Source organism: Alexandromys fortis, unplaced genomic scaffold (genome assembly GCF_014885135.2).
Source record: "Alexandromys fortis isolate MF-2015 unplaced genomic scaffold, M_Fortis_MF-2015_v1.1 scaffold_3, whole genome shotgun sequence".
Lineage (NCBI taxonomy): Eukaryota > Metazoa > Chordata > Mammalia > Rodentia > Cricetidae > Alexandromys > Alexandromys fortis.
The window spans coordinates 15770547-15794840 of record NW_026067909.1 but is presented as its reverse complement, the minus strand read 5'-3'; the positions used below and the strand labels follow the sequence as shown (position 1 = coordinate 15794840).

Below are 24294 nucleotides of genomic sequence, written 5' to 3'. Positions count from 1 at the left end.
TTCAACAACCTCTTCCTTGGTTCAACTCACTTGCCTTGTATCTGTCACTTTAAGAAAAACTATGCTATCCTGTTCGACTACTCAGGCCTGGTCAGGATTCCCTCTTGGCTCCATCTGAGCTCTGACCCGGAAGTAGAGGGGCGTAAGCCCAGCGACGACCACGACTTACAGTCTAGCACTAAGTGGGCCGGCACAGGTTGGGGGCGTGACCCGGTAACGTAAACTGGAAGTAGCCGTGCGGAGTCCCAGCTCCAGCTCTCCTCCGCCTCCTGTCACGCTTTAGAAAAGCTTTGCGCCAATCATTCCGCCGTTACCCAATGACGAGCCGCTCGGGTGCGCGCATGCGCCGAGCCGCTTCCCAGTTTTGGGCTCTGGATTCAGACTGCGCCGACGCCTGAAACACCTCTGCGTCCACTCCGTGAGCTCCTTCTCTGCGCTTGCGCACTTTTGCCGCCAGGTTTTTCCTTTTCCGGGTCCCGACTGGTTCTAACGGGCGCATGCGCCAATGCAGGCTGGCAGCTCGCGGCTCCTTCTTCCGGCCTCCCCTTTGCACCGGCACCGGTAGAAGCGGGGCGAACGCAGAACCCCAAGAGAGTGACCTGCGACCCCGGAAGTGGACCTCAGGGTCCCAAGGCATTCCCGGGTTCGGAGCCAAGGGAGCCATCACCAGCACTCCGAGAGCACCCACTCCACGCCCACCTCTGGATGCCGCCGACGGGTGCCCAGCCCGTGCCCTGCGTCTGCCTCCCAGCTCTGCCCCTCACCACAGTTCTGGGCCTCTGGAGGGGGCCCAGGCCCCGCTTCTGATGCAGCCCCACCCCTGGATCCCGGCCTGAGCCGGCTGACTTCCCCGGCCGGCCCCGCCCCCTGCCCGTGCCCTCGCCCCACCAGTCCCCTCCCCCGCTGGGGGAGGCCATGGCGTGAGCTCTCGGTCAAACCCCGGGACCCTCGGGCGTCAGGCGGGGCATGGGCCGGGGGTCGCCCTCATGAGGGTCCCGGGAGGAGGGCCTGCGCAGCAGCGGCTGGGCCATGGGGTCTCAGGTGTTGCAGATCCTGCGCCAGGGGGTGTGGGCCTCGCTCACCGGCGGTTGGTTTTTCGATCCGCATCAGAGCACCTTCTCCAACTGCTTCCATCTCTATGTCTGGATCTTCTTGCTCATCTTTCCCTTCCTGCTGTACATGGTGAGAGCCGGCCACCACCTGTAACTACTGGGGGAGGGAGGGCAGCTGGGCAGGGCGGGCACGACGTCTCGAGCCCTGGGGTCTTAGAGTAAGACTGTCACTGGAGAGTTTGGGCGTGTGTAGGGGGAAGATCAAGTCTTTCCTGCGTGGGGTTACCTTGAGCGCCTCATTTAATCTGTTTCTCCGGTTAATCAGAAAACTGCTTCTTTACGGGATCTTTGAACTGTTGCGTGTAAGGGTGAGAAGTTTTGTGATCCGAGGAATCTTAGTCATGACAGTGGTTGCAGGTGCCACCTCAAGGGAGCAGGGCTTCTGTGAGAAGGGACCGAACTTACCTGTCACCTCCAGGTCCTGCCCCCCAGCTTGATGGTGGCTGGAGTATACTGCCTGGTGGTAGCTGTCATCTTTGCTACCATCAAGACTGTGAACTATCGCCTGCACGCCATGTTCGACCAGGGCGAGATTGTGGAGAAACGCAATTCTACCATGGGGGAGCAGGAAGAAGAGGCTGCCCAGGGGGACAGCAGTCTTCGCAGGTGGGTAGGGCATCGGCTACCCCAGTAATTGCTGTTTCTCTGTGCCTGTGTCTTGGAAGTTAGAGAGGGCAGAGGGAATACTGGCTCCGAACACTTGTTGCTGTCAGTCTTAGAGCTGTCAAAGGGGGCCTTGAGGAGGAAGGAGCGTTAAGGATGGTGAGAAAGGGTGGAGAGAGATTAGCTGAGAACTTAGGCTCCACTCTTCCCTCTGTTGCAGGGACCCTGGTGTGGAGATGACAGTGTTCCGGAAAGTGAGCTCCACACCCCCTGTGCGCTGCAGTTCCCAGCATTCTGTGTTTGGCTTCAACCAGGTTTCGGTGCGTAGGCCCAGCCTTGGGCTTCTGTCCCTGCTCTCCGGGGAGCCAGTCCCTGTCGTGGTTCGGTTCCAAGCCTGCTTACTCTGTTTTTCATCCGTGCTCTCTCCACTTTCTTATCAGGAACTGCTGCCCCGGATGGAGGATTCTGGGCCCCTCAGAGGTAGGTGGCTATTGTTCTGGGCTGGATCATGGTGGTGTGGGACAGGAGGACCTAAGAGGACCCCAGGGTCCTGGTGACATCTATTGTGCTGTGGTTGTAGACATCAAGGAACTGGTCCGGGAGCAGGGCAGCAACAACGTGATTGTGACCTCGGCCGATCGAGAGATGCTGAAGCTCAGCTCTCAGGAGAAACTGAGTGAGTGGGCATGGTAGGGAGGGGTCTGGCAGGAGTACCAGATAGCTTGTGCTTGTACCTGCTTTGTACTCCTGAATGGCATCCCCTTGGTGTCCCTCTCCTGGTCTTCCCCTCAGAAAAACAGGGCATGAGATTCCCTTAACCTCTAGTTGCCTTTGCCACGCCCCCTTCTCTCATTCCATCTTCCTTTCTTCTGACAGTTGGAGACCTTCCCCAGACACCCCCAGGGGTTGTCCCAGACCCCTCTCTCCCCAGTACGGACTCCTCTGAGCGTTCTCCCCTGGCTGGAGATGGTGTTCCCTGGGGTGGGAGCAGTGTGGCTGACACGCCCATGAGCCCCTTACTGAAGGGGAGCCTCAGCCAGGAGCTAAGCAAGAGCTTCCTGACCCTGACACGGCCTGACCGGGCCCTAGTGAGGACCAGCAGTCGACGGGAACAATGTCGAGGAACTGGAGGCTACCAGCCCCTGGACCGGAGGGGCTCAGGTGACCCCACGCCCCAGAAAGCTGGCTCTTCAGATTCCTGTTTCAGCGGCACTGACAGGGAGACTCTGAGCAGCTTCAAGAGCGAGAAAACCAACTCTACGCACTTGGACAGCCCCCCTGGTGGGCATGCCCCTGAGGGCAGCGACACAGACCCTCCCTCAGAGGCTGAGCTGCCTGCCTCCCCAGATGCTGGGGTCCCCTCAGATGATACACTTCGTTCCTTTGACACAGTCATTGGAGCAGGGACACCACCAAGCCAAACTGAGCCGCTTCTGGTTGTGCGGCCTAAGGACTTGGCCCTACTTCGACCTAACAAACGGCGCCCCCCCATGCGAGGACACTCGCCACCTGGCCGTGCCCCGAGACGGCCATTGCTGGAGGGCTCAGGGTTTTTTGAAGATGAAGACACCAGCGAAGGTAGTGAGCTGAGTCCAGCATCCAGTCTCCGGTCTCAGCGCCGCTACAGTACTGACAGCTCATCATCTACTTCTTGCTACTCCCCTGAGAGCTCCCGGGGTGCAGCAGGGGGTCCTCGGAAGCGGCGGGCTCCTCCTGGGGCTGAAGAGGGAACTGCTGTGCCCCCTAAGAGACCATATGGGACCCAGCGGACTCCCAGTACTGCCAGTGCCAAAACTCACGCACGTGTGCTAAGCATGGATGGGGCAGGGACTGATGTCTTAAGGGCTCCCCTGGCTGGCTCCAAGGCTGAGCTGGAGGCCCAGCCAGGAGTGGAGCTGGCTGCTGGTGAGCCTGCTGTGCTGCCTGCTGAAGCCCGCAGGGGACCTGCTGCCAACCAGCCTGGCTGGCGGGGGGAGCTGCAGGAGGAAGGTGCTGTGGGGGGAGGTGAGTGATGGCCCCAGGGGTGAGGGTGAGGGAGGAGACCTGGGAGGGTTGAGTTTGGGTAAAGGGCAGGCTGTAGCTGACCTAGGCAACATCAGCTTAGCCTCCATGTTGGGAGGCAGATGGATGTGGATTTAGTGGTTAAGAATGGTGGGCTACACCTCTTGGGTCAGCAGAGCCCAATTGCCTGGCTCCAGTGGTGAGCACCTGAGTGTCTGTTTCCTAAGGACATCATCTTCCACACTCATCCGTCTGCCCACCTGTGGGACAGGGAAGATCATTGTCATCCTTATCTCCAGATGAGAAAACTGAGGCGTGGCTGACTAAGATGCCCTGACAGGGTTCCTAAGACCAAGTGTACTAGGGCTAACCTTTAGCTCAGTGCTGGAGCACCTGTCACTTAATGTTTGGGGCTTCTTTCTGGGCAGCACCTGAGGACACAGGTCAGCGGGAATGCACAAGCAACGTGAGGCGGGCTCAGGCTATCCGGAGACGACACAATGCAGGCAGTAACCCTACCCCTCCAGCCTCTGTCATGGGCTCTCCACCCAGGTGAGCATCTGCCCCCTGGCTGCAGGGCAGAGGGGCCATCTGACTCCTCCTGGTGCTAACTTAGGGCTTCTGCTGTCCAGCAGCCTGCAGGAGGCTCAGCGGGGCCGGGCTGCTTCCCACTCCCGGGCACTGACTCTGCCTTCTGCTCTGCACTTCGCTTCTTCTCTGCTGCTCACCCGAGCTGGCCCCAACGTCCACGAAGCCAGCAATTTTGATGACACCTCTGAGGGTGCTGTGCACTACTTCTACGACGAGAGCGGTGAGTCCTTCCCCAGACAGCCTCGCACGTCCTCTGTGCCTCCCACGCGTCTGTGGCTGCCCCTTGCCAACAGCACTGTTGGCCGATGATGTCTCACCTGGCTCTGTGGCAAGTGCTTTACCTGTGCTGCCTGATGTCATCCTTGCAGCATCTCTGAGGTGTGGGTGTCATCATCCCTGCTCTGCTGATGAGGAAACCAAGGCACACCTGAAGCTACAGGCTGAGCTAGTGGTAGAACAGAGCCGTATCCAAGGCAGGCTGACCACAGGGCCCAGGCTTTTGATCTTTAGGCCCCTTCCTGTCTAACACTTGGTCCCCAGGGCTGGGCTGTCATGGCAGGGGACACATCACAGGGCTCCTCCTCGTTTGTTGTCCCTGATGCCCTGTTAGATCAGTCCTTGACAGTGCTATTGTTCTTCTGTCTCAGGTGTGCGGCGGTCATACACCTTTGGCCTAGCTGGAGGTGGCTATGAGAACCCTGTGGGGCAGCCAGGGGATCAGGCAGCCAATGGAGCCTGGTGAGTGTCCAGGCTGGGCTTCCGTGGGCCTGGTAGGCTGCATTTCTGGGGAGCACCTGAACCCGGTGTTCTTGCTGTGATGGGACAGCACAGGCTAGGAGGGGAAGGTGATAAGGACACTGGGGCATGATGCCAGGCTTCCAAGTCTAGGAAGCATAGTACTGGCTTCCCGGGGAGGAGGGCAGAGGAAACACAGCTTTCATATGTAGAACAGGGCCTGCAAAAGAGACGCTTCTGCTCTCTCCCTTGTGACCCCAGTGTTCTTGACCTGTGGACATTCCAGTCATGGGGCAAACAGCCCCTCTGCCTGGCCTTGATTTTCATCTCACCAGGTCCCAGGGTTTGTCCATAGCCTTGAGCCTCATTGCTGCTGTACCCACAGGGACCGCCACTCACATTCCTCCAGCTTCCACTCAGCTGATGTGCCTGAAGCCACAGGAGGCCTGAACCTGTTGCAGCCCAGGCCGGTGGTTCTTCAGGGTATGCAGGTGCGCAGGGTGCCCCTGGAGATCCCAGAGGTGAGCAGCAGCTTTGAGAGGTGTGGAGGGAATGGGACAAGGTGCATGTAAGCAGAAGACTAAGGGTGGCCTGGGTAGATTGCCCTGGCACCCCGGGAGGGATAGATCACCCTCAGGAAGAGCGTGTGTCCCCATCTTTAATGGCTGGCAGAGGTTGCACAGGCTTGGAGCTGAATGGCTCCTGAAGTCCCCTGTTTACTCTCTGAATGTATCTGGTGTGTACCTCTCTGGTCCCGAAGCAGGAGCAGGAGCAGCTAGCAGGATAATGAATGTTTACAAAGATACTTGTAGAAATGGCAGTTCAGTTTGTCCTGTGCCTGGCAGTTTACAGGTGTGATTGCCTGAAGTCACCTGTTAATGTGCCTTATCACGGCATGGTTATTGATAGTGTCCTTTTTTTTACTTCTAATAGATTATCACTTACACAATTATTCCGGTAGTAACAGAAATAAGAATGCATAAAACATGACCGCACCTATTGTCCCAGCTTCTCCAGAGGCTGCGGCTTCTACATGAGCCCTGACAACATAGTGGGATCCTCACAACAACACCCAACTATGTTCTCAGAGTTCAGAGAATAGTCCTAAAAGGATTAACTCAAAATATCTAACACCTAAAATCACAGATGGACCTTGAATACTGCCAGAATCCACCATGCGCTAGTTTGTGTGTGTGTTTTTAATGTGTGAGATAATGGGGATTGAATGCTGGGCAAACATCTATCACCAGGCTATTCTCCCAGCATCCTCTTTTTTTTTTTATTATTAACCTCACTTTGTAGCACAGGTAGGCCTTGAATTTGGAATTCTCCTGCCACAGCTTCCCAAGTACCTAGGATTATAGGTCATTGCTGCCAGACTAGGCTACCTTTTCTTGACTCAGTTATTTTATGTAACTGTTTCTGTATAGTCTACAGCATCATCCTTGCTGTCCGTGTAGCTGTCATTTATGGGACAGAGCTGTGCAGCGTTGGGCTCTCTGTTGTGTCCTGCAGATGTTGCATGTGCATACCCCTCTCTCTCTGCCGGGTGTGTGTGTTTGTGTGTATGTACACACATACAGGTATATTACAGTATGTGTGAGAGAGTCAGTTTTCTCTATCTACATGGTGTTCAGGGATTGAACTCCAGGCTATCGGGCTTGTGTGGCAGCTACCCTCTGAACCATCTCAACAAGCCATAAACACTTGTTGAATGAACCCAGCCTAAAGAAGCTAAGTGCTTCTCTGGGACACTCAGCTCTAGCTTGTCTTCAGAACCAGGTGTTGTATGCTCCTGAATGCGGTTGTCACAGTGACAGTGGTGGCCCCATGTTGAAGGAGATATCATGTATGCTAGGTCCTGAGGGTCAAAGTAGAGATTTTGCCTGAGTGGGGAACATGGACATAAGACTTGGTGACTCTGGCACCTGGCAGTCCATAGCAGCATCAGCTGTGTCCTAGGAACCTAGAACTAGGAGCAAGCCCTTCTGATTGAGTCTGAGCAGGCCACAGGGCCACTAGACAATGTGACCTTGGTGTACATGCTCAGTCTCTTACCAGTGTGTTGGGGGAGGGATGATGATAGATCATGGGGGTGGCGGGGCTGATGGCCGCGGCTGTGGGGACTGCAGTTTGACCTGCTGGACCAGGACTCCCTGCACGAATCCCAGGAGCAGACACTGATGGAGGAGGCGCCGCCCCGGGCCCAGCACAGCTATAAGTACTGGTTTCTTCCTGGCCGTTGGACCTCTGTGCGCTATGAGCGTCTGGCCCTGCTGGCTCTGTTGGACCGGTGAGTACCTGCAATTATTATTTACTACTCCCCAGAAAACTCTGGGACTCTGGTCTCCAGACTCTGACCTATGGAGATGGTCATGCTGTCAGAGGTCCTGAAAGGCTCAGTTGCTGGAGGCTGCATTGGATTTTTGTTGTTGTTGTTTTTGGTTTTTGAGAAAGGGTCTCATAAACCAGGCTAAGTTCAAATTTGCTATGTAGCTGAGGCTAGCCTTGAACTTGTGGTCATCTTGTTTCCACCTCTCCTGTGCTGAGGTTACAGGTGTGCTGTACTGTACCTGGCTTGATTTGTTTTTGAGACAAGGTCTTGTTTGTAACCTAGACTGGCCCAAAATTCACTCTGTAATCCAGGCTGGTCTAGACCTCCAGTGATCCTTCTGCCTCAGCTTTGAAACTTGTAGAACCAGAGCCCTGAATCACCGCCAGGCTGCAGTGGCTTTCTTTGGGCTCCTGTGGAGTACAAAGGGGTTGGGTCCATACAGGGTTACCCTTCTTTTCAAGCCTTTCTCAACATGAGTGGTTCCTTACTGCGTTCGCTTTCCTTCCTTCTGTTCTGTTTGCCTGAGTGCTGTAACCTAAATAGGTTCATAAACGTGGTTATCTCAAAACCTTTCCTGGGGGCTGGAGAGATGGCTTGGTGGTTTAGAGTACTGACTGTTCTTCCAGAGGTCCTGAGTTCAATTCCCAGCAACCACATGGTGGCTCATAAACATCTGTAATAGGATTTGATGCTCTCTTCTGGCCTGCAGGTTTACATTGCAGGACACTCATATATAGTATAAATAAATAAACTTTTAAAATTAATTTTTTAAAAAAAGTTTCCTGTTTTCAGAGGAGAAACAAAAGCCAGAAAGTCAGATAAAGAAGTCAGATGACTTTTGTTTGCCATCAAGGAGTTGGGCCTGGCTTCCTGTCTGTCATCCTTGTTCCCCTCCTGTCATTGGGTACAGGTAGGGTGCTGCCCATGTCCACATCATGGCATCGTGCTGTGCACACACTGTAGCTCATGTCAGCATGAGCAGGAAGTGGACGTAGCCAGTGACCCAGCAAGATGGTTTTTCAGAGCAAATGCAACCTGATCTCTTCCTGTGAGGTCAGAAGTTTGGCTTTTCAGATGCCCAGAGGTGGATCTTTAGGACAGAGTCCTGTCTCCCCTACTTCTTAGAAACTGGGGTGGGAATGCGTGCCCTGACTCAACATGTCTTTGTAGGACAAGGGGAATCATGGAGAACATTTTTGGCGTTGGACTGAGCAGCCTGGTGGCCTTCCTGGGATACCTGTTGCTGCTCAAGGGCTTCTTCACTGACATCTGGGTCTTCCAGTTCTGCCTGGTCATCGCCTCCTGTCAGTACTCCCTGCTCAAGGTCAGGCCTGGCTCCCTGAGTCCGCAGCTTTCTTGGGCCAACCCTTTCCCTTTTCCAGGTCTGAGGGGAGGTATAGATAATCTGGTTAAGGTCCCAGTAGCCAGCTACCCGTCTGACAAGTACAGACACTAAGACTTAGCACAGTACAGGGTCTTGCCTTGGCCACTTACTACTGCCCGGTGGTAGAGCTGGTCAGTCTTAGTGCTTTCGTTCTTCGGTGGGCACCAGTTCTTGTTGCCAACATAACCGTGTCTCTCTTCCAGAGTGTGCAGCCTGACGCAGCATCTCCCATGCATGTGAGTACCTGTGGGGCAGTGCTCTGGCCAGGAGGCCCTTGGAGGGTCTGAGACCAGATGCAAGGCCATGGCGGGAGAGGGGCAGAGTTCCCTGATCACCGCTTTGCTCCCAGCTTCCCCAGTTTTCTAGCTTGGATGTGGCCAAGTCTGGGGTGTGTTGACTGTGTGCACATACCAGCAGGGTGGTCAGCGGGGATGCCCAGTTCCTCACTGGCCCATTCCCTAGGGCCACAACTGGGTGATTGCATACAGCCGGCCTGTCTACTTCTGCATCTGCTGTCTCCTCATCTGGCTGTTGGACGCCCTGGGCACAGCTCAGCCCTTCCCACCAGTCTCCCTGTATGGCCTCACGCTCTTCTCTGCCTCCTTCTTCTTCTGTGCCCGAGACGTGGCCACTGGTGAGGCGGGGCAGGGCGGGGTTGGCCCAAGGGAGTGAGTCTGGAGGGTGGGCCCTGGGAGGCTGGCAGACTGACTGGACTTCACTCACCCTCTGAACAGTGTTCACCTTGTGCTTCCCGTTCGTCTTCCTCCTGGGCCTCCTGCCCCAGGTCAACACCTGCCTCATGTACCTCCTGGAGCAGATAGATATGCATGGCTTTGGAGGCACAGGTATTGTGCTCACGGGTGGCTTAGGTGGCAGGGGACAATGTGAGGCTAGGAGGGTCCACAGATTGGGCCTATAGCTCTAGCTCTTATAGAGCCTCCCCTGCGTTCTCTATTCTGGCTTCAAGGGCCCTGTCCTCCCTTCCTCTCTTTCTTTTTTTCCCCCCTCTCCTCTTTCCTCTCCTTTCCCCAGGCAAGTGGTTTCAGCCCAGAACACTAGAAACTCTGAGGGGTACTTTGGGGAGGGAGATCTTCTTGTGGCAGTTGAGGATCAGTGGGACATGGTTGAGTTGGAGATGCCCGTAGTGCAGAGCTGGGTTTTTACCTACTTCTCCCTGCTCACAGCTGCTACCAGCCCACTCACTGCGGTCTTCAGCCTCACCCGAAGCCTGCTGGCTGCTGCCCTGCTTTATGGCTTCTGCCTCGGGGCCATTAAGGTAGTGGTGGCCTACAGGATCTGGGCTTGCTGAGCCCTATGGGGTTGTTGGGACAGGGCTGTGAATTGGGTTCAGCAGTGGCTTCTCATGTGGGACACCCACTGTCTCTCCCACACTTACCTTCACCACCCCTGACCAGCATGGGTTCTCTCCTTTAGACACCTTGGCCGGAGCAGCACGTCCCTGTCCTCTTTTCAGTCTTCTGTGGCCTCCTGGTGGCACTGTCCTACCATCTGAGCCGGCAGAGCAGTGACCCCACTGTGCTCTGGTGGGTGCTGCATGTGCCTATTTATGTGCATACATGTGTACTCTGAGTGTGTGTATGTGCATGCCTGGAACTTAGGCGGTCAGTGCATGTGCCTGGGACTGACAGAATCTGTGTAAGGAAGGGACTGCCCTGCCTTGGTCTCTGACTCGTCTTCCCTCCAGGTCTTTAGTCCGGAGTAAGCTCTTCCCTGAGCTAGAGGAGCGGAGCCTTGAGACAGCCCGGGTGGAGCCCCCAGACCCACTGCCAGAGAAGATGCGCCAGTCTGTGGTGAGGGATGTGGGATTCTGGCTGCTCTGGCCCTGGGAAGGGCGTGCCTATAGGGCAGGCAGTCAAACTGTTTTTCCTGGCCCTGCAGCGTGAGGTCCTGCACTCCGACCTGGTGATGTGTGTGGTGATCGCTGTGCTCACCTTTGCCATCAGTGCCAGCACTGTCTTCATTGCCCTGAAGGTTTGTGTGGTAAAAGTCATCCCCCTCTAGGATCTGATAAGAGTCTGCTGGACCTAAGGGCCCTCTGGAGCCCACCTCAGACTGAATTGAGCCTCTGGCCTCTCTCCTACAGTCAGTGCTGGGCTTCGTGTTGTATGCACTGGCAGGAGCTGTGGGCTTCTTCACACACTACCTGCTGCCACAGCTCCGCAAACAGCTGCCCTGGTTCTGCCTCTCCCAGCCTGTGCTGAAGCCACTGGAATACAGCCAGTACGAAGTGCGAGGTGAGTGCCTCCTGCCCTCTTCATCCCCATTGCCTGGGCTGGGCAGAGTCAGGTTGGAGACATAGACATAGTAATGAGAAGTATGGTCCTCTTGGCTGAGGGTGTCAGCAGAGGGCACCTGGTACCCATACTGCTTTCTGACTCTCTGTGTCTATCTGTGCCTTTCACTGTCCTGGTACAGTTTCTTCTATACTTTTTTTGGTTTTTCTAGACAGGGTTTCTCTGTAACTATGGAGCCAGTCCTGGAACTCACTCTTGTAGACCAGGCTGGCCTCGAACTCACAGAGATCTGCCTGCCTCTGCCTCCCAAGTGCTGGGATTAAAGGCGTGCGCCACCACTGCCTGCCTCTTCTATACTCTTAGCCTGTACACTGCCTTTGTCCTGCCTTTCTGCTTCCATTCTAATGGAAAAGGAATCCCAGCTTTTAAAAAGGGTTTTCATAGCCTGACTTGCCACCTGTGGCTCAGAGCCATCTAGTATTTGTTGCTGGCAATATTTTTTCAAAAGTCTTCCAGGCTGTATTTTAAAATGTTTTATATGACCCACAACTTCAATCCCAGCACTCAGGAGGCAGAGGCAGGTGGATCTCTGTGAGTTTGAGGCCAGCCTGATCTACAGAGACAGCTCCAGGCCAGCTAGGGTCCATAGTAAGTCCCCGTCTCAGAACAAAAAGCTCCTCTAGCCTCTACTTAAACATCTTGGTTAGTGGGGCTGGAGAGGTGGTTCAGCAGTTAGAGCACTGGCTGCTCTTTCCAAGGACCTGGGTTCAATTGCCAGCACCCAGGTGTTGGCTCTTAATCTGTTGTTCCTCCACTTCCAGGAGGTCTGATGACCTCCTGGCTTCCAAAGGCACTGAACACACATGGTGCAGAGACATTCATGTAGGCAAAATATCCATACATATAGATTTTTAAAAAAGACTCTTGATTGGCTATACAAAGGTCACATTACTTACTGCTTTATGAACAGGATTTTGTGTATGTATGAACACACTGTGCACATGTGGCGGTCAGCAAACAGTCTTCGGGGCTTCAGGGTTGGTTCCCTCTTACCATGTGCTCCTGGGACTTGAACTCATCAGGTTACCCCTCCTCCTTCCAACTCCTCCCTTGTGCCCTTCCTCCTGCTAATTCATGGTCTTTTTTTTGTTTGTTTTTGTTTTTTCAAGACAGGGTTTCTCTGTAGCTTTGGAGACTGTCCTGGAACTAGCTCTTGTAGATCAGATTGGCCTCAAACTCACAGAGATCCGCCTGCCTCTGCCTCCCAAGTGCTGGGATTAAAGGCGTGCGCCACCACCGCCCGGCTTCATGGTCTATTTTCTTTAATTGTTGTTACACATACAGCCTGCTCAGTTCATATAATGTTATTTATATGTAGCGCTCGTTTTATCTCAAACAATGGGAAATTTTGCTCCTAGGACAACATCCCCATTTGTCTTCTTCTCATTAGCTTAAACCAAGAAAGCTTGCCCCTCAGAAGGTCATGCCGCTTGGGGTCATCATGACCCCCTCAGCCCTCAGCCTATTCTATATAACCTTTGCATATCTCTGGTGGGTCTCTAAGAGGTATTTGTTTGTTTGTTAGTTAGTGGTTGTTGTTTTTGTCTGGTTTGTTTCCACAGACTACAAAAACAGAGCAAATCCCCCCAGCCCCCAGCCTGTGACATGCTAAGTGGTGTGTGGAGCCCCTGCCCTGCTGGGCTCTTCATCCTCATTCAGGGCTGTCAACAGTATTCCAATCCCCACTAGGCAGACTCTCCAGGAGCCCAGGACAGCACAGCTGGTCTGCCTACCTTTCAGGGTGCTTATGGCCCTGTGGTGGATCATCCTCTGGGCTCCAGAGTATGGGCCATGTGGAGGACCAAGTGCTAGCAGACATCCCTGCCTTCCTGTTGCAGGTGCTGCCCAGGTGATGTGGTTTGAGAAGCTCTATGCTGGCCTACAGTGTGTTGAGAAGTACCTCATCTACCCTGCTGTGGTTCTCAACGCGCTCACAGTGGATGCTCACACGGTTGTCAGCCATCCAGACAAATTCTGCCTCTAGTGAGGACCACTCACTCCCCTCTCTCATTCTGTCTCCTTCCTCATCGATTCCCACTGAGGAATGGGTAACAACTAAGCAAGGCAAAGTAGGATCCCAGCTCTTTTGTTTTGTTTTTTGTTTTTTGTTTTTCGAGTCAGGGTTTCTCTGTAGCTTTGGAACTTGTCCTGGAACTAGCTCAATAGACCAGGCTAGCCTTGAACTCACAGAGATCCCCCTGCCTCTGCCTCCCGAGTGTTGGGATTAAAGGTGTGCACCACCACTGCCTGGCAGGATCCTGGGTGATAATGAGCTATCATTTGGAGCAAATGTGTCTCCTATCGTATCATTCCAAGATACTGAACCTAAGAATCATTGGCACAGAAAAGGGGGTGCTATTCTAGTCAACAGCAGGTGCCTAGGGTTGCATTCAGACCTATTGGTGAGAGACATGTGTCTGTGCCCACTCCTCCATAAGGCCCTGCCATGTCTGAATGCCTGCCCCACCCACAGCTGCCGGGCATTGCTGATGACTGTGGCTGGGCTGAAGCTGCTCCGCTCAGCCTTCTGTTGCCCACCCCAGCAGTACCTGACCTTGGCCTTCACCGTCCTGCTCTTCCACTTTGACTACCCTCGGCTCTCGCAGGGCTTTCTGCTCGACTACTTCCTCATGTCCCTGCTCTGCAGCAAGGTAAGCTGATGGCTTTGACTTGGACTCCAGGTTGACACATACAGAGCAGAGCTGTTGAGAGAGGGAGTGTGCCCTGGTCTGCTGTCACGCATTGCTTCAGTTGTGTGCCTTTGCAGTGGCCTGAGGAGGGGATTCCTCCACCTCTCCCTGCAGAAAGCATGTTGAGGCTTGAGGGGAACTTGCATCAGGCCCTCATGAGAATTGGTGGCTAGTGTTGAGCTACAGCAAGCTTCCTCAGGATCAGCAATGTCAAGACCTGACCTTGTCACCAGGATGTTGTAAAGCCTCTGAGGTCTGCCCTCTACCAGCCCCCACCAGAGCCCAGTTCAGAGCTGAGAGTATATATTCTAGGGACTGGGTGTATAGCTATTCTCTTGGGCCGTGGGTTCCCTACTCAGGCTTGGGGGTCACATTGATCAAAGGATCACTCTGCCCATCATCCCGAGTGCCTACCATCTACCATGGTACTGGGACTCGCAATTGGCTCCTGATAGTTTTCTCATATTTGATTTTTGTTTGCTGGCAAGCTTCCGTACTAGGTCTCCTCCTGCTTTTATTTATTTGCTTGAATTTGAATTCAGAGCTTTGATTGTGCTAGGTAGGTGTTCTACTACTGAGCTGTCCCATTAGCCCTCTTGACTTCTTGAGATAGAATCTTACTGAGTTACATAGGCTTACCTGAACTCACTCTATAGCCCAGGCTGCCTTCAAACTTGTGATCCTTTTAAATATGTGGAATTATTAGAAACCTGGTCCACCAGGCTGACTCAGACCCCTCTGAGGGTAGGGTCTAGGGTCATCTCTCTTGAAATTTCTCCTGAAATTCTCATTAGTGACTGAGTGACATGACCTGAGAAAGTCGTTTACCTTCTCTCCCTTTATCTGAACTGGATCGTCCCCATCTGTGAACCTGGGAAAGGAATACGACGCTCACACTGCCATTGTGGGAATTAACTAGTGCATGTTCTTTAGAACCAGTTAAAAGTTCCCATGGCTTCAGGTGTTCCAAACCAAGTCCAGAAAGAAAGGGCTGGGATTATCTTGAAGTTCATTCCATCGGGCTGGTGTCTGGAGGCTTGGCAGATATTGCCACTTTGTGTGTTTTATCACCTCTGTCTTGATGACCTACAGCTGTGGGACCTGCTGTACAAGCTGCGTTTTGTGCTGACCTACATTGCACCCTGGCAGATCACCTGGGGCTCAGCCTTCCATGCCTTTGCCCAGCCGTTTGCTGTACCACGTATCCAGCTTCCTGCTCTTTCTTTGTGGGTGGGATGTATGTGGAGAGAAGCAGCCTTGGGTTGCAGAGGGAGGAAAGGGAGGCAGAAGGTGCCTGTCACCTCCTTGACTTGTGCTCAGACTCGGCCATGCTGTTCCTCCAGGCCCTGCTTTCAGGGCTCTTCTCTACCCCACTCAACCCCCTGCTGGGCAGTGCTGTCTTCATCATGTCCTACGCAAGGCCCCTCAAGTTCTGGGAGAGGGACTACAAGTAAGTCTCATGGGAGATAGGACTTGTGGCTAACAAGGAGGTGAGGCCTTGGAGTCCTGGCCAGGCACCACCCAGAAAGGGACTCCGAAACCCACAGCAAGGGTGTGAATGCTGGGCCTCAGTGGGGACACGTGAGGTGAGTCTGGTAAAGGCTAAACACGTACCAGGCCAAAGCCTCAGTGGAGGCTTCCTGCCTTAGAACCCACTCCCCTCCAGGTCCTTTGTGAGTCCCTTTATTTGTTTGAGACTTAATCCTTACCTGACAATGGCAGTGATCTATAACAGGTGGCATCTGCTCATAGCTCAGTGTGTGGGTTCAGAGGACCAGGGTGGGACCCTGGGCAGAGGACATGCTGATGGGCTGCCTGGCCCTGCCTGATACATTGTTGCTCTCTGAACAGCACTAAGCGTGTGGACCATTCAAACACCCGCCTAGTGACACAGCTGGACCGGAACCCAGGTCAGTAGCTTACTGGCAGGGTGTCCCTTGGAGGGTGCCCTCTTTAACTTGATACCTTTGCCCATTTTATGTTTGTTTCGGGTCCCAGGCGCTGATGACAACAACCTCAACTCCATCTTCTATGAGCACTTGACACGCTCACTGCAGCACACCCTATGTGGGGACCTGGTGCTGGGCCGCTGGGGCAACTATGGTCCTGGTGACTGCTTTGTCCTGGCCTCCGACTACCTCAACGCGCTGGTGCACCTTATCGAGGTTGGAAATGGCCTCGTCACCTTCCAGCTGCGTGGCCTTGAGTTCAGGGGTGAGCCGTGCAGCTGAGCTGGTGGGTGAGGAGCAGAGTAAGCAGGGCCTGGGCTGGGACCCTTTGCAAGCTCTCAGGCTGCTGGGTGATCTCAGGCAAGGTTCCCTTTCTTTCTAAGCCTGGCTTTTCTAGCCTGGCCACTTGCTTTCCAGTGACACCCCACCACCTGCACACACCACCTTTGACCTCATAGGGAGTCCAAGGATTACTGCTGAAAGCTGAGGCCCTGAGCCCTACGCCGGCTTTAGGCCTGCTCTGGGTCTTAACTGAGTCCCTGACAAGCACCATGCCAGCATTTTGGGTAGCTGGGTCCTTGTTCTCAGGAGCTCATACGTGTTTTGTGCCAACTTGAGACAGGTCTCTTCAGGGCACTGAGAGAGACTCCAAGCACAGCATGTGAGCACCATGACCTTGAGAAAGTCACATTACAAATTTTGTTCTTTGCCTCATGAAATGGAGCAGCTGAACCCATTTCTCTCGACAGTTGAAATTATGAGGAGAAAGGGTGTCGGTTAATCCGCTCAGTTAGTAACTCAGTGTCTTAGGGTAGAAGCTGAGGGACAGCAGCAGTGGGTCTAGTGCCATGTTGGGCAAGTGGGGATCATCCTCGTGGCTCTGACTGGGTGGTCCTGTCTGCAGGCACGTACTGCCAGCAGCGTGAGGTGGAGGCCATCACCGAAGGTGTGGAGGAGGATGAGGGCTGCTGCTGCTGCGAGCCTGGTCACCTGCCCCGGGTCCTGTCCTTCAATGCTGCCTTTGGACAGCGCTGGCTGGCCTGGGAGGTGACAGCCAGCAAGTATGTGCTGGAAGGCTACAGTATCAGTGACAACAATGCGGCCTCCATGCTGCAGGTGTTCGATCTCCGCAAGATCCTCATCACCTACTATGTCAAGGTATTGTGGGTGGGTGCTGGCTGGGTGGTGACCACACGAATGTTCACCTGCTGTGAGTGTGCGAGTGCTGTCTGTCATCTGGTGTGGTGGGAGCCTGTTTTGGTCAAGAGAAACAGAGGACTCAGTTTAAGATTCTTCACAGTGCTGCTATCAGACAGCAGGTCACAGAGGCCTTGTGAACAAGTGTCCAGAGCAAGAGCTCCCCGGTGCGCCTTCCAGAAGGCTTGCTTTAGGCCCTGAGTGTGGAGGGCAGCTCAGTCTGGATCCCCTCCCAGGCTGGTGGATCTAGCTGTAGCAGTTGGCTAGGGTATGTCTTCAGTATCACCAGCTCAGGGCTAGGAGTGTGGTAGAATACATGCCTAGCATGCCTGAGACCCTAGATTCAACTCATAGTACCAAAACCAAAATAAAATAAAACCAGCATCCTTACCCAGGTTAACAATGATGGTGCTTGCTGACAGTGGCCATGGGGTATGCATAGGAGCCGAGCAGTGCTGTGTATTAAAGGTGGGCTCTGTGCTAGGCACCACCTGAGCTGTGTAGACTCTACACAAACCTGGAGAAGCCTCCTGCATCCCTTCATAGAAATTGGCTTCTGCTGTAATTCAAGCATTTGGTAGGGCGGCTAGAAGACTATGAATGAATTCAAGGCCAGCCTGGACTATATGAAAGGCTCTCCAAAAACAAACAAACAAAGAAAAAAACACAGCTAGTTAGATGTTTGCCATGCAAGTATGAAGACCTTATTTCAAATCCTGTGAAAACTGGACATAATGACATGACCTGTAATCCCAGCACCCAAGAGGTGGATATGGAAGGATCTCTGGGGCTTGCTGGCCAATTAGTTTAGTAAGCTCCAGGTTCAGTGAGAGACCCTGACTCAAAAATAAGGTAGGAGCAATTGAGGAAGACAATTGATGCCAGTTTTTGGTCTCTACGTGCACACATAGACACAGATTCTCCACGTGCATGCATAGACATAAATGGTTTGCAGAGGTGAAATGCTTGATTGGGGCTTTGGCATTAGAATGTGACAGCCAGGTTCTAGGCTCAGATCTGGCACCTCAGTCGCTAGGTTTGCTTCCCTTGGACTGGAGGCTCTGAGTCAGACCAGAGGGTCTTGAGACCTGTTGAGAGTGCTGGGACAGTGAGGTATAGGAGCTCTGGGCAGGGGCTTAGAGGATTTTCAAGTAACCTAGAACATTGCCTCCTCTGTCCTAGCTCAGTTTAACCCTTGAGAAGCAGGGACTTGCAGGCTTGCAGGATAAAAGGAACAATAAGGTTTTGTGGCACTCAGAAGAGGGGCACTGTGGAAATCTTTTAGTCACTGTTGTGTTGCTGTGGAGACACCATGACCAAGGCAACTTAGGGAAGCTTTAATTAGGGCCAGCATAGAGTTTCAGAGGGCAAGTGTCATTATTGCAGGAACAAGGGAGTGGGCAGCAGCTGAGAGCTTATGTTTTAGCCACATGGCCAGGACTTTAGAGACCTCAAAGTCTACCCCCTGTAACCTATCTCCAGTAAGGTCATACCTTCTAATCCTTCCCAGACAGCTGTGCGCCTCTTCAGGCCATTCTCGTTCAGACCACCAGAGAGTGATGGCTTGGTGGTCACGGGCCAGACCCTACATGCTCTTAAGACCTGCCCTGAAACTGCTCACCTGCTGGGGTTAGGTGAGCTTTCCTCACTGAGGTGTACTTTAAGGCAGACTGTCCCTTTGCCCCAGGCCTCCCTGTGGGCATCTTCCAGTGTCATGTGTTGGAAAAACCGAGAAACTGTACTTCCTGTTGTTCTTTCTTGTTCTCCCAACCACTCCTAGGGAAGAATTTGTAAGGTTATGCTTACTCTCCACTTGTACTAAGAAACAAACCAGAAATAGTCCAGATCACTCAGTTGTCAAGGTCCTGTCTACCTTCCTGGCACCTGTGAAGAGGAGTGCTTTAGTCATGGTACCCACTGCTTCCCATGAGTCACATCAGACCTAATGTACCCTGGACCAGGTCCTGGTCAGGCATAGGCTGGCCACTGAAGTGTGCTTGGCCTTGTCAGCTTTACTGTCCCTTGAAGTTGCCAGTTTGCCTTAGCCTGGGTACCTGAGAAGCTGGGTAGCAGCAGCTTGGAGACATGATGAAGGCGTAGGAGTAAAGCTTGTAAGGACAAGGCAGGGCTCAGGTGGCAGCTGTGCTAGAAGCCCAGGCCATAGCAGTGTTTGGACCTTCTAGAAGGGCCAGACCACACCCTGCCCTTCCTGTGCAGCTTTGGCCATGCTAAGGTACTTCTGCTCACATTTTGCTCTTCCCGTGGGCATCGCTTAATAGTGGGTAACAAATAAAATAGAGTCTTTGGGCACAGAGCCACTGCTTCCAGCCACCGCAGCCAAGCCTCATACTCAAGGTCTTAGTTTTTGCATGCTGTGTTGCATTCTTTAGTGGACCTTGGGAGGGTGGCACCTGTGTGATGTGAATCAGCTTTCAGACCTCATATAGGCAGTCAGCCAAGTGCAGGAAGGCACCATGGTCCTGAGGCCCATGCATGGTCTGTGCAATGTACCCAGGCAGCATTTTGGGTACAACCAATTATTACAGAGGTGCTCTTACTAAAAAGTCTTGGACTTTAGTGTCATCTTGAGAATCACTCCGAAGGCATGTCATAGAACACAGTGACAGCGTTAAAAATTAACCGCATTAACACTTGCCAGACCAGCTCCTCTCTGACCCAGAAGCAATGCTTTTGGGGTTCTCTCAGGGGCTACGGTGGTACCTAGACTTTAGCAGTGCTCTGTAGGCAGGAAGGTCAGTCTGGAGACCAAAGCTTACTCATTCAATCCTGTTCCTTCCTTTTAGTGAGGTGTAAGTCAGCAGCGGGCCTGCACCAGATTTTCTTCTCATCGACTTGTGCCAAGGCCACATCTGTATAGGGATCTAATGGACATACCCACACCCTGTGTGCTCCACCTGGGGAGCTGCTTGAGCTGTAGTTCTTCCTAGCATATACTCTGGCCATTTTGCCCAAGACAGCCTCCCAATGTCCTACCACAGTTAACCTGCTGAGCTCCCTACTTCCTGAGCACACCTGTCCATGGCCAGCTGCACCACCCTCCTCAGCCTGGGCTTCAATGAACCTTGGGAGAGGTTCTGCCTCACTCACCAGTCAGATGGCCAGCTCCATCAGCTTCAGCTCAGGGCAGCACATGGAGTCCCATAACCTTGCTGCTTGCTAGCTGTCCCAGCTTTACCAGTGCCTCCTTCCCCAGAAATGCTCCCCGCTTGCCCAGCCAGCAAGGTGTCTTAAGAATAGCCAGATACTCTGAACTTTGATACGAAGTGCATGCCTCTGGCTTTTTCAGAGAAGGTCTTATGTTATAGTAATTTGCCTAAAAGGACCCGTGACCCAGGTCATGTAGGTTCCCTGTGCTGTAGGCAGCACACTGTCTCAGCCTCTGACCTTTCTGGTCCTGAGACCTAGATGTTACACAGTGTCTTCACACCCCAGCTCCGTTTGCCCTTTTAAGTGGCATTGGACAAGACTCACCTGTGTGAGCCTCCATCCTCTTCCAGATGGGCTGGGTTCTAGGGATGGCAGGAAGAGGACAGCAAGCAGATCTGCTACCAAGTGTGGGAGCCTCTGTAAGTGGTGCCCGCTGCTGGCTCCGACTTTGGCCCAGGAGAGGAGTCACTTGCTTCCTTAGCTCCAGAGAGCTGGGCTGAGCTGTGGAAACCGCATCATAGGAAGCATTGTAGCTCAGGCTGGAGTGCTTTCTCGCCATTGCAGGGGTTTGGGGTGGAGTTGCACCCCTGACACCTGTCCCCTCTCTCCCAGAGCATCATCTACTATGTGAGCCGTTCTCCAAAGCTGGAGACCTGGCTGAACCATGAGGGCATCACAGCTGCCCTACGGCCTGTGAGAGCCCTTGGCTACGCTGACTCAGACCCTACCTTCTCACTGAGTGTTGATGAAGACTATGACCTTCGCCTGTCTGGCCTCTCGCTCCCATCCTTCTGCGCTGTTCACCTTGAGTGGATCCAGTACTGTGCTTCTAGGCGCAGCCAGGTCAGGCTACCATTTGCTCAGATCTGCCCCTCCCCCGAGACTAAGGACCTGGGTTTCCTGGTCACTCCCTTCACACCTGGTGACAGTCTAGACTCAAGCCTAAGTTCTCAGTCCCACACGGAACTGTGCTCAGACTGGGGTCTTTGTGCCATAGCCCGTGGACCAGGATTGGAACTCACCATTGGTCACACTATGCTTTGGCCTGTGTGTGCTGGGTCGCCGGGCCCTGGGGACAGCTTCACACAGCATGTCTGCCAGGTGAGTGCCCACAGTCCTCTGTCCTTCTCTGAAGAGCTGCACATTCCTGTCAGTCTGTGCCTCTTGGTGCACTCTTGTCTCACACGGACAAGACTCTTACCAGTCATGGCCTTGCCCACTCTTCACTGCTCTGAGGGAGAGATTGACTTCCTTGGCAAGATGGGGAACAGTGCCTTCTGTCTCTCTCCCTGTTGCTAATGTCTTCTCCCTATCCAGCTTGGAGCCCTTCCTCTATGGCCTGCATGCCCTGTTCAAGGGGGACTTTCGCATCACCTCCCCGCGTGATGAGTGGGTCTTTGCTGATATGGACCTGCTTCACCGAGTGGTGGCACCTGGGGTTCGCATGGCCCTCAAGCTTCACCAGGTAGGGAGGAGTGTGCCTGGGCAGAGTGGACAGGTGAAGCCATTTCCCAGGCCAGCAGCTCTGACTTGTCCTCTCCTACCAGGACCACTTCACATCTCCTGATGAGTATGAGGAACCAGCAGCCCTGTATGACGCCATTGCAGCCAATGAGGAACGGCTGGTCATCTCACATGAGGGCGACCCTGCCTGGCGCAGTGCCATCCTCAGCAACACACCCTCCCTGCTGGCACTGCGCCATGTCATGGACGATGCTTCTGATGAGTACAAGATCATCATGCTCAACCGGCGCCATCTCAGCTTCCGTGTCATTAAGGTGGGGCAGGTGGTCTTACCCTCCTTGCCGCTCAGGCCCTCCTTGGTGTCACTGCCCTGACCTTTGGTGTGGTCCTCCGCAGGTAAACCGAGAGTGTGTGCGTGGGCTGTGGGCTGGGCAGCAGCAGGAGCTGGTGTTCCTGCGCAACCGCAACCCTGAGCGTGGCAGCATCCAGAATGCCAAGCAGGCACTCCGCAACATGATCAACTCTTCCTGTGACCAGCCACTGGGCTACCCCATCTACGTATCACCTCTTACCACGTCTCTGGCCGGCAGCCACCCCCAACTGCGAGCACTGTGGGGTGGCCCTGTCAGTCTGGGTGCCATTGCCCGATGGCTCCTGCGCAGCTGGGAGAGGTGAGTCCTGGCTGCCACCCCAGCTCTGAAGCTCACTGGGGGCTTGGTGCTCTGGGATCCCAGAGTAGCAGGGCACAGAGAGATGAGTGGCCCTCCAAGGCCACAGAAAGGAAGTCCTGGAGTCAACGAACTTAGACCCCGAGAGATGTCCCTTTACCCAGAGAGGTCCCCTTTCCCCTAAGCAAAAGACTTTAAAAACGAGGCAGCAAAATCTCCTAAGAGATGAGGATCCTTGGGAAGTAGAAAAAGACAACATCTCCTGAGTAAATGGGGCCTTGGGAGAGGGTTGAAGGGAGGGGAGAGGGAGGGAGGGGAGCAGAGAAAATTAATTAAAATTGCTCAATTAAAAAAGCAACAACAACAACAAAGACCCCTGAGAATCCTGAGGCTCAGATGTGAGGTGACTCCCTAGGGCTCAGGAGACTCTCCTCAGCCCTGGCCTCCCTTTCACACTTGTCCCGCTTTTCCACCCAGACTGCATAAGGGCTGTGGCGCTGGCTGCAATAGCGGTGGGAATGTGGATGACTCGGACTGTGCAGGGGGTGGCGGCCTGACCTCTCTCAGCAATAACCCCCCCTTGGCACATCCCACACCTGAAAACACAGCAGGTAAGTAAGCAAAGCTGGGCTGGACCTGTGTGCATGAGGCTGTAGCCCAGCTGATGTCTTGGCTCTTATCTCTCTCTTCCAGGCAGCAGTGAGCAGCCCCTCCCACCAGGTCCTAGCTGGGGGCCTCGGCCTTCCCTCAGTGGCTCTGGTGATGGGCGGCCCCCTCCTCTGCTGCAGTGGCCTCCCCCTCGGCTCTCTGGACCACCCCCTGCCTCACCTGCTCCCACTGAGGGTCCCCGGCCCTCAAGACCTCCTGGACCTGGTCTCCTCAGTTCTGAGGGGCCCAGTGGGAAGTGGAGTCTGGGGGGTCGGAAGGGACTGGGAGGATCTGATGGGGAGCCAGCCTCAGGGAGCCCCAAAGGAGGCACCCCCAAATCTCAGGTAAGGGACCTGTGGGAGGATGAGATCCCAGGAGGCTCGGGTCTGCTTGTATGCTCATCTGCCCTCCTTTCCACAGGCGCCCCTAGACCTCAGCCTCAGCCCTGATGTCAGCTCGGAAGCCTCACCTGCCAGAACAACCCAGGACATTCCTTGCTTGGACAGCAGCGCCCCTGAAAGTGTCACACCCACTGGCGCCCCAGGTGACTGGCCTGTCACTGTTGAGGAACGTGAGAGCCCAGCTGCCCAGCCCTTGCTGGAGCATCAGTACTGAGCAGCCCTGACCTCTACTGGGTATCATCCCAGGACTCAGTAACTCGGACTCTGCTGGACCACAGAAATAGACTGGCGTCTGCACCCAGATCTCTGGCTAATTCAGGCGGAATCAGAACTGAGTTGAACAGACTCTCTTCCTGATCCATGGCCTGGATACCCCAAAGTGAGGCAGGAGCCTCCTAGCCAGGCCCTAAGAACCAAACCCATGGGCTGGTCCCTCTTTGAGCCCATGGCCAGGACTGACTTTGCCCCTGGGCCTGCACTGCCTCCAAGGCTGGTCTCTTTAGCCCGGACCTGGAACCTGACATTTGGCAAGGGTGGACCTGGGACCTGACGTGTGGCAAGGGTGGTTTCGTTCCTTCTTTTTGTCATTTTTCTTTTTCTCTGTGCTTCAGAGACACCAAATTAATAACACTATTTTTGATTTTGGTTGGCAGTTTCTTTTATGTGGGACTAGGTGAGGTTGCTAGAGGTAACTAAGGTAGGAAGGGTGAAGGATATGGGGTTAGTCTAAAGTGGGGATCAAGTACCGAGGGTTGCCCTCCTCACCAGCCTGTCTGCTTTTCAGACACTCCTGTATGTGGACAGACTCCAGGCCTAGTGTCCCACATAGTCATCAGCTTGATCTTGACCAAAGCCTTACTCTGAACCCCAGCTCTTCCAAGCTTAAGGAGGATTACACTTACACAGAAAGTCTTTTGTTTGTTGAGAGAGGGTCTCACTGTGTACTCCCTATGTGGATCGGGCTGGCCTCGGACTCAGGACTCAGATCCTCCAGCCTCTGCCTCCAGGGCTCTGGGGTTAATAGCGCCCCCCA

General features: G+C 54.0%; 1 protein-coding gene across 9 annotated transcripts; it reads left to right on the top strand.

The window, feature by feature from the left end:
* Positions 1–1017: 1017 nt before the first annotated feature.
* Pcnx3 (pecanex 3) lies at positions 1018–23906 on the top strand. 9 transcript variants are annotated; one of them, XM_050136546.1, is made up of 36 exons: positions 1018–1182; positions 1531–1718; positions 1936–2035; positions 2156–2195; positions 2296–2391; positions 2592–3719; positions 4145–4268; positions 4352–4527; positions 4676–4780; positions 4955–5045; positions 5428–5563; positions 7175–7335; positions 8548–8701; positions 8965–8997; positions 9224–9395; positions 9496–9606; positions 9946–10037; positions 10196–10305; positions 10467–10572; positions 10661–10753; positions 10866–11016; positions 12915–13059; positions 13550–13727; positions 14859–14967; positions 15087–15216; positions 15618–15676; positions 15765–15980; positions 16620–16873; positions 20693–20923; positions 21078–21181; positions 21398–21545; positions 21628–21858; positions 21941–22215; positions 22690–22823; positions 22906–23204; positions 23281–23906. In XM_050136546.1, the coding sequence occupies exons 1-36, from the start codon at positions 1030–1032 to the stop codon at positions 23473–23475; spliced, it is 6228 nt and encodes a 2075-aa protein (XP_049992503.1). In that variant the 5' UTR covers positions 1018–1029; the 3' UTR covers positions 23476–23906. The 9 variants fall into 9 exon arrangements, with proteins under 9 accessions (XP_049992503.1, XP_049992508.1, XP_049992507.1 ...); XM_050136551.1 differs by having other exon boundaries at positions 4349–4527; positions 5428–5533; positions 7214–7335; XM_050136550.1 differs by having other exon boundaries at positions 4349–4527; positions 5428–5533; positions 7193–7335.
* The last annotated feature ends 388 nt before the right edge of the window (positions 23907–24294 follow it).

Coding starts and splice junctions, on each gene's coding strand:
- Pcnx3 (XM_050136545.1), top strand. CDS start 1,030: ATGGGGTCTCAGGTGTTGCAGATCCTGCGCCAGGGGGTGTGGGCCTCG. Junction 7,336..8,547: donor CTGCTGGCTCTGTTGGACCG/GTGAGTACCTGC, acceptor ATGTCTTTGTAG/GACAAGGGGAATCATGGAGA. Junction 20,924..21,077: donor GTGCTTCTAGGCGCAGCCAG/GTCAGGCTACCA, acceptor TTTGTGCCATAG/CCCGTGGACCAGGATTGGAA.